This window comes from Oncorhynchus nerka, linkage group LG9b (genome assembly GCF_034236695.1).
Source record: "Oncorhynchus nerka isolate Pitt River linkage group LG9b, Oner_Uvic_2.0, whole genome shotgun sequence".
In the NCBI taxonomy this organism is placed as follows: domain Eukaryota; kingdom Metazoa; phylum Chordata; class Actinopteri; order Salmoniformes; family Salmonidae; genus Oncorhynchus; species Oncorhynchus nerka.
The window spans coordinates 48,008,404-48,022,997 of NC_088424.1; the positions used below are offsets into that span (position 1 = coordinate 48,008,404).

The 14,594-nt window shown below is 43.8% G+C and overlaps 1 protein-coding gene across 5 annotated transcripts in view; it reads right to left on the minus strand.

The window, feature by feature from the left end:
* Positions 1–14,594, minus strand: part of LOC115122375 (rho GTPase-activating protein 29-like) — a 121,593-nt gene that overhangs the window by 34,790 nt on the left and 72,209 nt on the right. For all 5 annotated transcript variants that reach the window (XM_065013792.1, XM_065013793.1, XM_065013796.1 and 2 more), the window contains 2 exons: positions 8,198–8,296; positions 6,444–6,607 (listed from right to left, as the gene is read on the minus strand). In XM_065013792.1, the coding sequence (XP_064869864.1) occupies positions 6,444–6,607; positions 8,198–8,296 (263 nt within the window). The remainder of the gene's footprint in view (positions 1–6,443; positions 6,608–8,197; positions 8,297–14,594) is intronic.

The window sequence follows — 14,594 nt, forward strand, 5'->3', positions numbered from 1 at the left end:
TAGACTGGAGGATAGATATTAGACTGGAGGAGAGATGATAGATATTAGACTGGAGGATAGATATTAAACTGGAAGATAGATATTAGATCAGGAGGAGAGATCTGATATTGGAGGAGAGATATTAGACTGGAGGAGAGATATTAGACTGGAAGATAGATATTAGATCGGAGGAGAGATCTGATATTGGAGGAGAGATATTAGACTGGAGGAGAGATATTAGATCGGAGGAGAGATCTCTGATTGGAGGAGAGATATTAGATTGGAGGAGAGATATTAGACTGGAGGAGAGATATTAGATCTGGAGGATAGATCTCTGATTGGAGGAGAGATCTGAGATTGGAGGAGAGATATTAGACTGGAGGAGAGATATTAGATTGGAGGAGAGATATTAGACTGGAGGATAGATATTAGACTGGAGGATAGATATTAGATTGGAGGATAGATATTAGACTGGAGGATAGATATTGGATTGGAGGATAGATATTAGACTGGAGGAGAGATATTAGATTGGAGGAGATATATTAGACTGGAGGAGAGATATTAGACTGGAGGAGAGATATTAGACTGGAGGAAAGATATTAGACTGGAGGAGAGATATTAGACTGGAGGATAGATATTAGACTGGAGGATAGATCCTAGATTGGAGGATAGATATTAGACTGGAGGATAGATCCTAGATTGGAGGATAGATATTAGACTGGAGGATAGATATTAGACTGGAGGATATATATTAGATTGGAGGATAGATATTAGACTGGAGGATAGATATTAGACTGGAGGATAGATATTAGATTGGAGGATAGATATTAGATATGGAGGATAGATATTAGATTGGAGGAGAGATATTAGATTGGAGGAGATATTAGATCTCTGATTGGAGAGAGATCTGAGATTGGAGGAGAGATATTAGACTGGAGGAGAGATATTAGATCGGAGGAGAGATCTCTGATTGGAGGAGAGATCTGAGACTGGAGGAGAGATATTAGACTGGAGGATAGATATTAGATTGGAGGATAGATATTAGATTGGAGGAGAGATATTAGACTGGAGGATAGATATTAGACTGGAGGATAGATATTAGACTGGAGGAGAGATATTAGACTGGAGGAGAGATATTAGACTGGAGGATAGATATTAGACTGGAGGAGAGATATTAGACTGGAGGATAGATATTAGCCTGGAGGATAGATATTAGACTGGAGGAGAGATATTAGACTGGAGGAGAGATATTAGACTGGAGGAGAGATATTAGACTGGAGGAGAGATATTAGACTGGAGGACTGGAGGATAGATATTAGACTGGAGGATAGATATTAGACTGGAGGAGAGATGATAGATATTAGACTGGAGGATAGATATTAAACTGGAAGATAGATATTAGATCAGAGGAGAGATCTGATATTGGAGGAGAGATATTAGACTGGAGGAGAGATATTAGATCGGAGGAGAGATCTCTGATTGGAGGAGAGATCTGAGATTGGAGGAGAGATATTAGACTGGAGGAGAGATATTAGATCGGAGGAGAGATCTCTGATTGGAGGAGAGATCTGAGATTGGAGGAGAGATATTAGACTGGAGGAGAGATATTAGATTGGAGGAGAGATATTAGACTGGAGGAGAGATATTAGATTGGAGGATAGATATTAGACTGGAGGATAGATATTAGATTGGAGGATAGATATTAGATTGGAGGAGAGATATTAGACTGGAGGATAGATATTAGACAGGAGGATAGATATTAGACTGGAGGATAGATATTAGACTGGAGGACTGGAGGAGAGATATTAGACTGGAGGAGAGATATTAGACTGGAGGACTGGAGGATAGATATTAGACTGGAGGATAGATATTAGACTGGAGGATAGATATTAGATCGGAGGAGAGATCTGAGATTGGAGGAGAGATATTAGACTGGAGGATAGATATTAGATTGGAGGAGAGATATTAGACTGGAGGATAGATATTAGATCGGAGGATAGATATTAGACTGGAGGATAGATATTAGATTGGAGGTTAGATATTAGATTGGAGGAGAGATATTAGACTGGAGGAGAGATATTAGACTGGAGGATAGATATTAGACTGGAGGACTGGAGGATAGATATTAGACTGGAGGATAGATATTAGACTGGAGGACTGGAGGATAGATATTAGACTGGAGGAGAGATATTAGACTGGAGGAGAGATATTAGACTGGAGGAGAGATATTAGATTGGAGGAGAGATATTAGACTGGATGATAGATATTAGACTGGAGGAGAGATATTAGACTGGAGAATAGATTTTAGACTGGAGGAGAGATATTAGACTGGAGGAGAGATATTAGACTGGAGGAGAGATATTAGACTGGAGGACTGGAGGATAGATATTAGACTGGAGGATAGATATTAGACTGGAGGATAGATATTAGATCGGAGGAGAGATCTGAGATTGGAGGAGAAATATTAGACTGGAGGATAGATATTAGATTGGAGGAGAGATATTAGACTGGAGGATAGATATTAGATCGGAGGAGAGATCTGAGATTGGATGAGAGATCTGAGATTGGAGGAGAGATATTAGACTGGAGGAGAGATATTAGACTGGAGGATAGATATTAGATTGGAGGATAGATATTAGACTGGAGGAGAGATATTAGATTGGAGGAGAGATATTAGACTGGAGGAGAGATATTAGACTGGAGGAAAGATATTAGACTGGAGGAGAGATATTAGACTGGAGGATAGATATTAGATTGGAGGATAGATATTAGATTGGAGGATAGATATTAGACTGGAGGATATATATTAGATTGGAGGAGAGATATTAGACTGGAGGAGAGATATTAGACTGGAGGACTGGAGGATAGATATTAGACTGGAGGATAGATATTAGACTGGAGGACTGGAGGATAGATATTAGACTGGAGGAGAGATATTAGACTGGAGGAGAGATATTAGACTGGATGATAGATATTAGACTGGAGGAGAGATATTAGACTGGAGGATAGATATTAGACTGGAGGATGGATATTAGACTGGAGGATAGATCCTAGATTGGAGGATAGATATTAGACTGGAGGATAGATATTAGACTGGAGGATGGATATTAGACTGGAGGATAGATCCTAGATTGGAGGATAGATATTAGACTGGAGGAGAGATATTAGACTGGAGGATAGATATTAGACTGGAGGAGAGATATTAGACTGGAGGACTGGAGGATAGATATTAGACTGGAGGAGAGATATTAGACTGGAGGATAGATATTAGATCGGAGGAGAGATCTGAGATTGGAGGAGAGATCTGAGATTGGAGGAGAGATATTAGACTGGAGGAGAAATATTAGATTGGAGGAGAGATATTAGACTGGAGGAAAGATATTAGACTGGAGGAGAGATATTAGACTGGAGGATAGATATTAGATCGGAGGAGAGATCTGAGATTGGAGGAGAGATATTAGACTGGAGGATAAATATTAGATTGGAGGAGAGATATTAGACTGGAGGAGAGATATTAGACTGGAGGAGAGATATTAGATTGGAGGATAGATATTAGACTGGAGGATAGATATTAGACTGGAGGAGAGATATTAGACTGGAGGATAGATATTAGATTGGAGGAGAGATATTAGACTGGAGGAGAGATATTAGACTGGAGGATAGATATTAGATTGGAGGATAGATATTAGACTGGAGGATAGATATTAGATTGGAGGATAGATATTAGACTGGAGGATAGATATTAGACTGGAGGATAGATATTAGATTGGAGGATAGATATTAGATTGGAGGAGAGATATTAGACTGGAGGATAGATATTAGACAGGAGGATAGATATTAGACTGGAGGATAGATATTAGACTGGAGGACTGGAGGATAGATATTAGACTGGAGGAAAGATATTAGACTGGAGGAGAGATATTAGACTGGAGGAGAGATATTAGATTGGAGGAGAGATATTAGACTGGAGGATAGATATTAGACTGGAGGATAGATATTAGACTGGAGGAGAGATATTAGACTGGAGGAGAGATATTAGACTGGAGGAGAGATATTAGACTGGAGGACTGGAGGATAGATATTAGACTGGAGGATAGATATTAGACTGGAGGATAGATATTAGATCGGAGGAGAGATCTGAGATTGGAGGAGAGATATTAGACTGGAGGATAGATATTAGATTGGAGGATAGATATTAGACTGGAGGATATATATTAGATTGGAGGATAGATATTAGATTGGAGGATAGATATTAGACTCGAGGATAGATATTAGATTGGAGGATAGATATTAGATTGGAGGAGAGATATTAGACTGGAGGATAGATATTAGACTGGAGGACTGGAGGATAGATATTAGACTGGAGGATAGATATTAGACTGGAGGATAGATATTAGACTGGAGGACTGGAGGATAGATATTAGACTGGAGGAAAGATATTAGACTGGAGGAGAGATATTAGACTGGAGGATAGATATTAGACTGGAGGATAGATATTAGACTGGAGGATGGATATTAGACTGGAGGATAGATCCTAGATTGGAGGATAGATATTAGACTGGAGGAGAGATATTAGACTGGAGGATAGATATTAGACTGGAGGAGAGATATTAGACTGGAGGACTGGAGGATAGATATTAGACTGGAGGATAGATATTAGACTGGAGGATAGATATTAGATTGGAGGATAGATATTAGACTGGAGGATAGATATTAGACTGGAGGATAGATATTAGACTGGAGGATAGATCTGAGATTGGAGGATAGATATGAGATTGGAGGATAGATATTAGATAGGATAGATATTAGACTGGAGGAGAGATATTAGATTGGAGGATATTAGACTGGATTAGACTGGAGGAGAGATATTAGGACTGGAGGATAGATATTAGACTGGAGGATAGATCCTAGATTGGAGGATAGATAGACTTAGATTGGAGGATAGATATTAGATGGAGGAGATTGGGAGGATAGATATTAGACTGGAGGATAGATATTAGACTGGAGGATAGATATTAGACTGGAGGATAGATATTAGACTGGAGAGGACTGGAGGATAGATATTAGACTGGAGGATAGATATTAGATTAGATATTAGAGGAGGAGATATATTAGACTGGAGGATAGATATTAGACTGGAGGATAGATATTAGATAGATATATTAGAGGATAGATATTAGATTGGAGGAGAGATATTAGACTGGAGGATAGATATTAGACTGGAGGATAGATATTAGATTGGAGGAGAGATATTAGACTGGATGATAGATATTAGACTGGAGGATAGATATTAGACTGGAGGATGGATATTAGACTGGAGGATAGATCCTAGATTGGAGGATAGATATTAGACTGGAGGAGAGATATTAGACTGGAGGATAGATATTAGACTGGAGGAGAGATATTAGACTGGAGGAGAGATATTAGACTGGAGGACTGGAGGATAGATATTAGACTGGAGGATAGATATTAGACTGGAGGATAGATATTAGATCGGAGGAGAGATATTAGACTGGAGGAGAGATATTAGACTGGAGGAGAGATATTAGATTGGAGGAGAGATATTAGATATGGAGGAGAGATATTAGACTGGAGGAGAGATTTTAGACTGGAGGATAGATATTAGACTGGAGGAGAGATATTAGACTGGAGGAGAGATATTAGACTGGAGGATAGATATTAGATTGGAGGATAGATATTAGATTGGAGGATAGATATTAGATATGGAGGAGAGATATTAGACTGGAGGAGAGATATTAGACTGGAGGATAGATATTAGATTGGAGGATAGATATTAGACTGGAGGAGAGATATTAGACTGGAGGATAGATATTAGACTGGAGGAGAGATATTAGACTGGAGGAGAGATATTAGACTGGAGGACTGGAGGATAGATATTAGATATGGAGGAGAGATATTAGACTGGAGGAGAGATATTAGACTGGAGGATAGATATTAGATTGGAGGATAGATATTAGATTGGAGGAGAGATATTAGACTGGAGGATAGATATTAGACTGGAGGATAGATATTAGACTGGAGGAGAGATATTAGATTGGAGGATAGATATTAGATTGGAGGATAGATATTAGATTGGAGGATAGATATTAGATTGGAGGATAGATATTAGATATGGAGGAGAGATATTAGACTGGAGGAGAGATATTAGACTGGAGGATAGATATTAGATTGGAGGATAGATATTAGATTGGAGGAGAGATATTAGACTGGAGGATAGATATTAGACTGGAGGATAGATATTAGACTGGAGGAGAGATATTAGATTGGAGGATAGATATTAGATTGGAGGATAGATATTAGATATGGAGGATAGATATTAGACTGGAGGAGAGATATTAGACTGGAGGATAGATATTAGACTGGAGGATAGATATTAGACTGGAGGATAGATATTAGACTGGAGGATAGATATTAGATATGGAGGATTGAGCTTGTATTTCTACCTCTTCACATTCTGCTCCGTGGAACACAACCAGACTGTCACACTCCCTGCATTTAGACGGAGCTCTGAGTTTCCTCAGCTTGTGTGTCTGAGACGCCTTGGACATCTGGGCGTTACGAAACGGACCTGGGGAACTGGCCGTCTCTGTCACCATCTCACCCAGACCTGGGAGGGGGTGGAAAGGGGAGGTAGGGAGAGAGAGAGAGAGAGGGGGGGGAATGAGGGGAGGTAGGGAGAGAGGGGGAGATAGAGGGGGAGATAGAGAGAGGGGGGTGAGGGGAGGTAGGGAGAGAGAGAGAGGGGGGGTGAGGGGAGGTAGGGAGAGAGAGAGAGGGGGGGTGAGGGGAGGTAGGGAGAGAGAGGGGAGGAGGGTGAGGGGAGGTAGGGAGAGAGAGAGGGGGGGGGTGAGGGGAGGTAGGGAGAAAGAGAGAGGTGGGGGGATGAGGGGAGGTAGGGAGAGAGGGGAGATAGAGAGAGGGGGGAATGAGGGGAGGTAGGGAGAGAGGGGGAGATAGAGGGGGAGATAGAGAGAGGGGGGGTGAGGGAGGTAGGGAGAGAGAGAGAGGGGGTGAGGGGAGGTAGGGAGAGAGAGAGAGGGGGTGAGGGGAGGTAGGGAGAGAGAGGGGGAGGGTGAGGGAGGTAGGGAGAGAGAGAGGGGGGTGAGGGGAGGTAGGGAGAAAGAGAGAGGTGGGGGGATGAGGGGAGGTAGGGAGAGAGGGGGAGATAGAGAGAGGGGGAGGGAATGAGGGGAGGTAGGGAGAGAGGGGGAGATAGAGGGGGAGATAGAGAGAGAGGGGGAATGAGGGGAGGTAGGGAGAGAGAGGGGGAATGAGGGGAGGTAGGGAGAGAGAGAGGTGGGAGAGAGAGAGGGGGAGAGAGAGAGCGTGAGGGGAGGGAGGGAGAGAGAGAGAGAGGGGAGAGAGAGAGAGAGAGAGAGAGAGAGAAAGAAAGAAAGAGAGGGGGAGAGGAGGGACGGGGAGAGAGGGGGAGAGGAGGGGGAGAGAGGGGGGACTCCACATTACTTTCCCTAATCTTCACCAAACATATACAATGAATAATCATTGTTGTTATAGCAACGTAATAGAACAGCCTTATTGGACAAAATCAAACACTTGATCCTTGTGTCATGAACAATTCATTTATACCTGGGATACACATTCAGAACAACTTTACAGAAATATTCCAACAACCTCCATTGATCTAACCATATTAATGAATTATCCTTATAATTGAATATCCACATGAATAATAACCCAGAGAGGATTAGTGGTATTGAGTTGGTTTTAACAGTAGCAGAAGTCCCTGATGCCTCGAACAACAAAGAGTTGATCAAAAGATAACAAATTCCCCTGCAGGGAGAGAGTTCAGGCTAAAGACAGGAACTAGCTAGCTGTGGCCGCAAGCCAAAACCAACACACCTCATCCCTACAGCTGTGCACAGAGTAAAAAAAACGAAACAAAAATATTTCGTGTGAGGGTTGAAGCTCACCGGTCCTCACACACGCAGAGATACACACAGACACGGCAACGACGCACACACCAAAACACACCAACACCAAAACACACCAACACCAAAACACACCAAAACACACCAACACCAAAACACACCAACACCAAAACACACCAAAACACACCAACACCAAAACACACCAACACCAAAACACACCAAAACACACCAAAACCAAAACACACCAAAACAACTTCAGACCATGGCTGTATACAGCTCTTTAGACAGACACTCTCTCTCTCTCTTACCATTGTCTGAGGGTGAAGGTGGCTGTCTCTCATCGAGGTCGTCTGCCGAGGACATAGTGCCAGTGGAGGGGGTTCTGGGTAGTCTGCGTTTAAAGTCACCTGAGAGCAGGAAGTAAAACACTACCTCAAACATCATATGTGGAACTCTATAGTGGAAACCACTCATTTAACACTGAAAACACAGATTAAACATCAAATCGAATAACATGTTATTGGTCACATGGTTAGCAGATGTTATTGGTCACATGGTTAGCAGATGTTATTGGTCACATGGTTAGCAGATGTTATTGGTCACATGGTTAGCAGATGTTAATGGTCACATGGTTAGCAGATGTTATTGGTCACATGGTTAGCAGATGTTATTGGTCACATGGTTAGCAGATGTTAATGGTCACATGGTTAGCAGATGTTATTGGTCACATGGTTAGCAGATGGTATTGGTCACATGGTTAGCAGATGTTATCGGTCACATGGTTAGCAGATGGTATCGGTCACATGGTTAGCAGATGTTATCGGTCACATGGTTAGCAGATGTTATTGGTCACATACACATGGTTAGCCAATGTTATTGGTCACATACACATGGTTAGCAGATGTTATTGGTCACATGGTTAGCAGATGTTAATGGTCACATACACATGGTTAGCAGATGTTATTGGTCACATGGTTAGCAGATGTTAATGGTCACATACACATGGTTAGCAGATGTTAATGTCACATACACATGGTTAGCAGATGTTATCGGTCACATGGTTAGCAGATGTTAATGGTAACATACACATGGTTAGCAGATGTTATTGGTCACATGGTTAGCAGATGTTATTGGTAACATACACATGGTTAGCAGATGTTAATGGTAACATACACACGGTTAGCAGATGTTAATGGTAACATACACATGGTTAGCAGATGTTATTGGTAACATACACATGGTTAGCAGATGTTATTGGTCACATGGTTAGCAGATGTTATTGGTAACATGGTTAGCAGATGTTAATGCGAGTTTAGTGAAATGCTTGTGCTTCTAGTTCCGACAGTGCAGTAATATCTAACAAGTAATCTAACAATTCCTCAACAACTACCTAATACACACAAATCTGGGCATAGGCAAGGTGCAATAGATGGTATAAAATACACTATATACATATGATATGAGTAATGTAAGATATGTAAACATTAAAGTGGCATTATTTAGAGTGGCATTGTGTAAAGTGACTAGTGATCCATTTATTAAAGTGGCCAGTGATTGGGTATCAATGTAGACAGCAGCCTCTCTGAGTTAGTGATGGCTGTTTAACAGTCTGATGGCCTTGAGATAGAAGCTGTTTTTCAGTCTCTCAGTCCCAGCGTTGAAGCACCTGTACAGACCTCGCCTTCTGGGTGGTAGCGGGGTGAACAGGCAGTGGCTCGGGTGGTTGATGTCCTTGATGATCTTCTTGACCTTCCTGTGACATCGGGTGCTATAGGTGTCATGGAGGGCAGGTAGGTGATGCGTTATGAAGACCGTACCACCCTCTGGAGAATCTTGTGGTTGCCGTACCAGGCTGTGATACAGAACGACAGCATGCTCTCGACTGTGCATCTGTAAATGTTAGTCAGGGTTTTGGGTGACAAGCCAAATGTCTTCAGCCTCCTGAGGTTGAAGAGGCGCTGTTGCGCCTTCTTCACCACACTGTCTGTGTGGGTGGACCATTTCAGTTTGTCGTTGATGTGTACAACGAGGAACTTAAAACTTTCCACCTTCTCCACTGCTGTCCCGTCGATGTGGATAGAGAGGTGCTCCCTCTGCTGTTTCCTGAAGTCCACGATCATCTCCTTTGTTTTGTTGATGTTGAGTGAGAGGGTTAGGGTTCCTGACACCACACTCTGAGCGCCCTCACCTTCTCCCTGTAGGCTGTCTTTCGTCGTTGTTGGTAATCAAGCCCACTACTGTTGTGTCATCTGCAAACTTGATGATTGAGTTGCACTTCATGATGACAGAAGTGTGGGTGCTACGGGCGATAGTCATTTAGTTCAGTTATCTTTGCCTTCTTGGGTACAGGAATAATGGTGGCCCTCTTGAAGCATGTGGGGACAGCAGACTGGGATAGGGATTGATTGAATATGTCCGTAAACACACCAGCCAGCTGGTCTGCACATGCTCTGAGGACGAGGCTTGGGATGCCATCTGGGCCTTGAGCCTTGCGAGGGTTAACACGTTCAAATGTTTTACTCACGTCGGTCACGGAGAAGGAGAGGCGCAATCCTTGTTAGCGGGCCGCGATGGTGGCACTGTATTATCCTCAAAGCGGGCAAAGAAGGTTTTTAGTCTGGAATTTGCAGCAACGACCTGGGGAATGGTTAGAGGGGAGAGGAGGGGGATGAATGAGCCAATTGTAAGCTGGGGATTATTAGGTGACCGTGATGGTTTGAGGGCCAGATTGGGAGTTTAGCCAGGACACCGGGGTTAACACCCCTACTCTTACGATAAGTGCCATGTGATCTTTAATGACCTCAGAGAGTCAGGACACCGGGGTTAACACCCCTACTCTTACGATAAGTGCCATGTGATCTTTAATGACCTCAGAGAGTCAGGACACCGGGGTTAACACCCCTACTCTTACGATAAGTGCCATGTGATCTTTAATGACCTCAGAGAGTCAGGACACCCGTTTTAACGTCCCATCCGAAAGACGGCACCCTACACAGGGAAGTGTCCCCAATCACTAACCTGGGGTATTTTGATATTTTTTTAGACCAGAGGAAAGAGTGCCTCCTACTGGCACTCCAACACCACTTCCAGCAGCATCTGGTCTCCCATCCAGGAACTGACCAGGACCAATGTTACAATCTCTGATTGTCTCTCTGAAAGGCAACCCTTGCTCGAATTTCGTCTACCTTGTTGTCAAGAGACTGGACATTGGCGAGTAGTATACTGGGGAGCGGTGGTCGATGTGCACATCTAAGGAGCCTGACCAGAAGGCCGCTCCGTCTGTCCCTTCTGCGGCGCCATTGTTTTGGGACGGCTTCTGGGATCTGACCCATTGTCCTGGGTGGTGGTCCAAACAGAGGATCCGCTTGGGGAAAGTCGTATTCCTGGTCGTAATGTTGGTGAGTTGACGTTGCTCTTACATCCAATAGTTCCTCCCGTCTGTATGTAATAGGACTTAAGATTTCCTCGGGTAACAGTGTAAGAAATAATATATAAAAAAAACTAAATACTGCATAGTTTTCTAAGGACTCGAAACGAGGCGACCATCTCTGTCGGTGCCACCTTGCACTTCTGTATGTGATATGTATATATACACACTGTATTTTGGTGCCAAAACACAGCCTTACCTATAAATATGGCCTGGAGTTGTTCCTCGTGAGGTCACATGGTCAGCAGAAACTGTCATGTCATGTTCCCTTACCTGGTGTTGTGTTGGTTCATGTTCCCTTACCTGGTGTTGTGTTGGTTCATGTTCCCTTACCTGGTGTTGTGTTGGTTCATGTTCCCTTACCTGGTGTTGTGTTGGTTCATGTTCCCTTACCTGGTGTTGTGTTGGTTCATGTTCCCTTACCTGGTGTTGTATTGGTTCCTGTTCTTACCTGGTGTTGTATTGGTTCCTGTTCCCTTACCTGGTGTTGTGTTGGTTCATGTTCCCTTACCTGGTGTTGTGTTGGTTCATGTTTTTACCTGGTGTTGTGTTGGTTCATGTTGCCTTACCTGGTGTTGTGTTGGTTCATGTTCCCTTACCTGGTGTTGTGTTGGTTCATGTTCCCTTAACTGGTGTTGTGTTGGTTCATGTTCTTATCTGGTGTTGTGTTGGTTCATGTTCCCTTACCTGGTGTTGTGTTGGTTCATGTTCCCTTACCTGGTGTTGTGTTGGTTCATGTTCTTATCTGGTGTTGTGTTGGTTCATGTTTTTACCTGGTGTTGTATTGGTTCATGTTCTTATCTGGTGTTGTGTTGGTTCATGTTCCCTTACCTGGTGTTGTGTTGGTTCATGTTCTTATCTGGTGTTGTGTTGGTTCATGTTTTTACCTGGTGTTGTGTTGGTTCATGTTCTTATCTGGTGTTGTGTTGGTTCATGTTCCCTTATCTGGTGTTGTATTGGTTCATGTTCTTATCTGGTGTTGTGTTGGTTCATGTTCCCTTACCTGGTGTTGTGTTGGTTCATGTTCTTATCTGGTGTTGTGTTGGTTCATGTTCCCTTATCTGGTGTTGTATTGGTTCATGTTCTTATCTAGTGTTGTGTTGGTTCATGTTCTTATCTGGTGTTGTGTTGGTTCATGTTCCCTTACCTGGTGTTGTGTTGGTTCATGTTCTTATCTGGTGTTGTGTTGGTTCATGTTCCCTTATCTGGTGTTGTATTGGTTCATGTTCTTATCTAGTGTTGTGTTGGTTCATGTTCTTATCTGGTGTTGTGTTGGTTCATGTTTTTACCTGGTGTTGTATTGGTTCATGTTCTTATCTGGTGTTGTATTGGTTCATGTTCTTATCTGGTGTTGTATTGTATTGGTTCCTGTTCTTACCTGGTGTTGTATTGGTTCATGTTTTTACCTGGTGTTGTGTTGGTTCATGTTTTTATCTGGTGTTGTATTGGTTCATGTTCTTATCTGGTGTTGTGTTGGTTCATGTTTTTATCTGGTGTTGTGTTGGTTCATGTTTTTACCTGGTGTTGTGTTGGTTCATGTTTTTATCTGGTGTTGTATTGGTTCATGTTCTTATTAAACAAGCTAAGCGTCAGTACAGAGACAAAGTGGAATCTCAATTCAATGGCTCAGACACAAGAGGCATGTGGCAGGGTCTACAGTCAATCACGGACTACAAGAAGAAACCCAGCCCAGTCACGGACCAGGATGTCTTGCTCCCAGGCAGACTAAATCACTTTTTTGCCCGCTTTGAGGACAATACAGTGCCACTGACACGGCCTGCAACGAAAACATGCGGTCTCTCCTTCACTGCAGCCGAGGTGAGTAAGACATTTAAACGTGTTAACCCTCGCAAGGCTGCAGGCCCAGACGGCATCCCCAGCCGCGCCCTCAGAGCATGCGCAGACCAGCTGGCCGGTGTGTTTACGGACATATTCAATCAATCCCTATACCAGTCTGCTGTTCCCACATGCTTCAAGAGGGCCACCATTGTTCCTGTTCCCAAGAAAGCTAAGGTAACTGAGCTAAACGACTACCGCCCCGTAGCACTCACTTCCGTCATCATGAAGTGCTTTGAGAGACTAGTCAAGGACCATATCACCTCCACCCTACCTGACACCCTAGACCCACTCCAATTTGCTTACCGCCCAAATAGGTCCACAGACGATGCAATCTCAACCACACTGCACACTGCCCTAACCCACCTGGACAAGAGGAATACCTATGTGAGAATGCTGTTCATCGACTACAGCTCGGCATTCAATACCATAGTACCCTCCAAGCTCGTCATCAAGCTCGAGACCCTGGGTCTCGACCCCGCCCTGTGCAACTGGGTACTGGACTTCCTGACGGGCCGCCCACAGGTGGTGAGGGTAGGCAACAACATCTCCTCCCCGCTGATCCTCAACACGGGGCCCCACAAGGGTGCGTTCTGAGCCCTCTCCTGTACTCCCTGTTCACCCACGACTGCGTGGCCATGCACGCCTCCAACTCAATCATCAAGTTTGCGGACGACACAACAGTGGTAGGCTTGATTACCAACAACGACGAGACGGCCTACAGGGAGGAGGTGAGGGCCCTCGGAGTGTGGTGTCAGGAAAATAACCTCACACTCAACGTCAACAAAACTAAGGAGATGATTGTGGACTTCAGGAAACAGCAGAGGGAACACCCCCCTATCCACATCGATGGATCAGTAGTGGAGAGGGTAGCAAGTTTTAAGTTCCTCGGCATACACATCACAGACAAACTGAATTGGTCCACTCACACTGACAGCGTCGTGAAGAAGGCGCAGCAGCGCCTCTTCAACCTCAGGAGGCTGAAGAAATTCGGCTTGTCACCAAAAGCACTCACAAACTTCTACAGATGCACAATCGAGAGCATCCTGGCGGGCTGTATCACCGCCTGGTACGGCAACTGCTCCGCCCTCAACCGTAAGGCTCTCCAGAGGGTAGTGAGGTCTGCACAACGCATCACCGGGGGCAAACTACCTGCCCTCCAGGACACCTACACCACCCGATGTTACAGGAAGGCCATAAAGATCATCAAGGACATCAACCACCCGAACCACTGCCTGTTCACCCCGCTATCATCCAGAAGGCGAGGTCAGTACAGGTGCATCAAAGCTGGGACCGAGAGACTGAAAAACAGCTTCTATCTCAAGGCTATCAGACTGTTAAACAGCCACCATTGAGTGGCTGCTGCCAACACACTGTCATTGACACTGACCCAACTCCAGCCACTTTAATAATGGGAATTGATGGGAAATGATGTAAATATA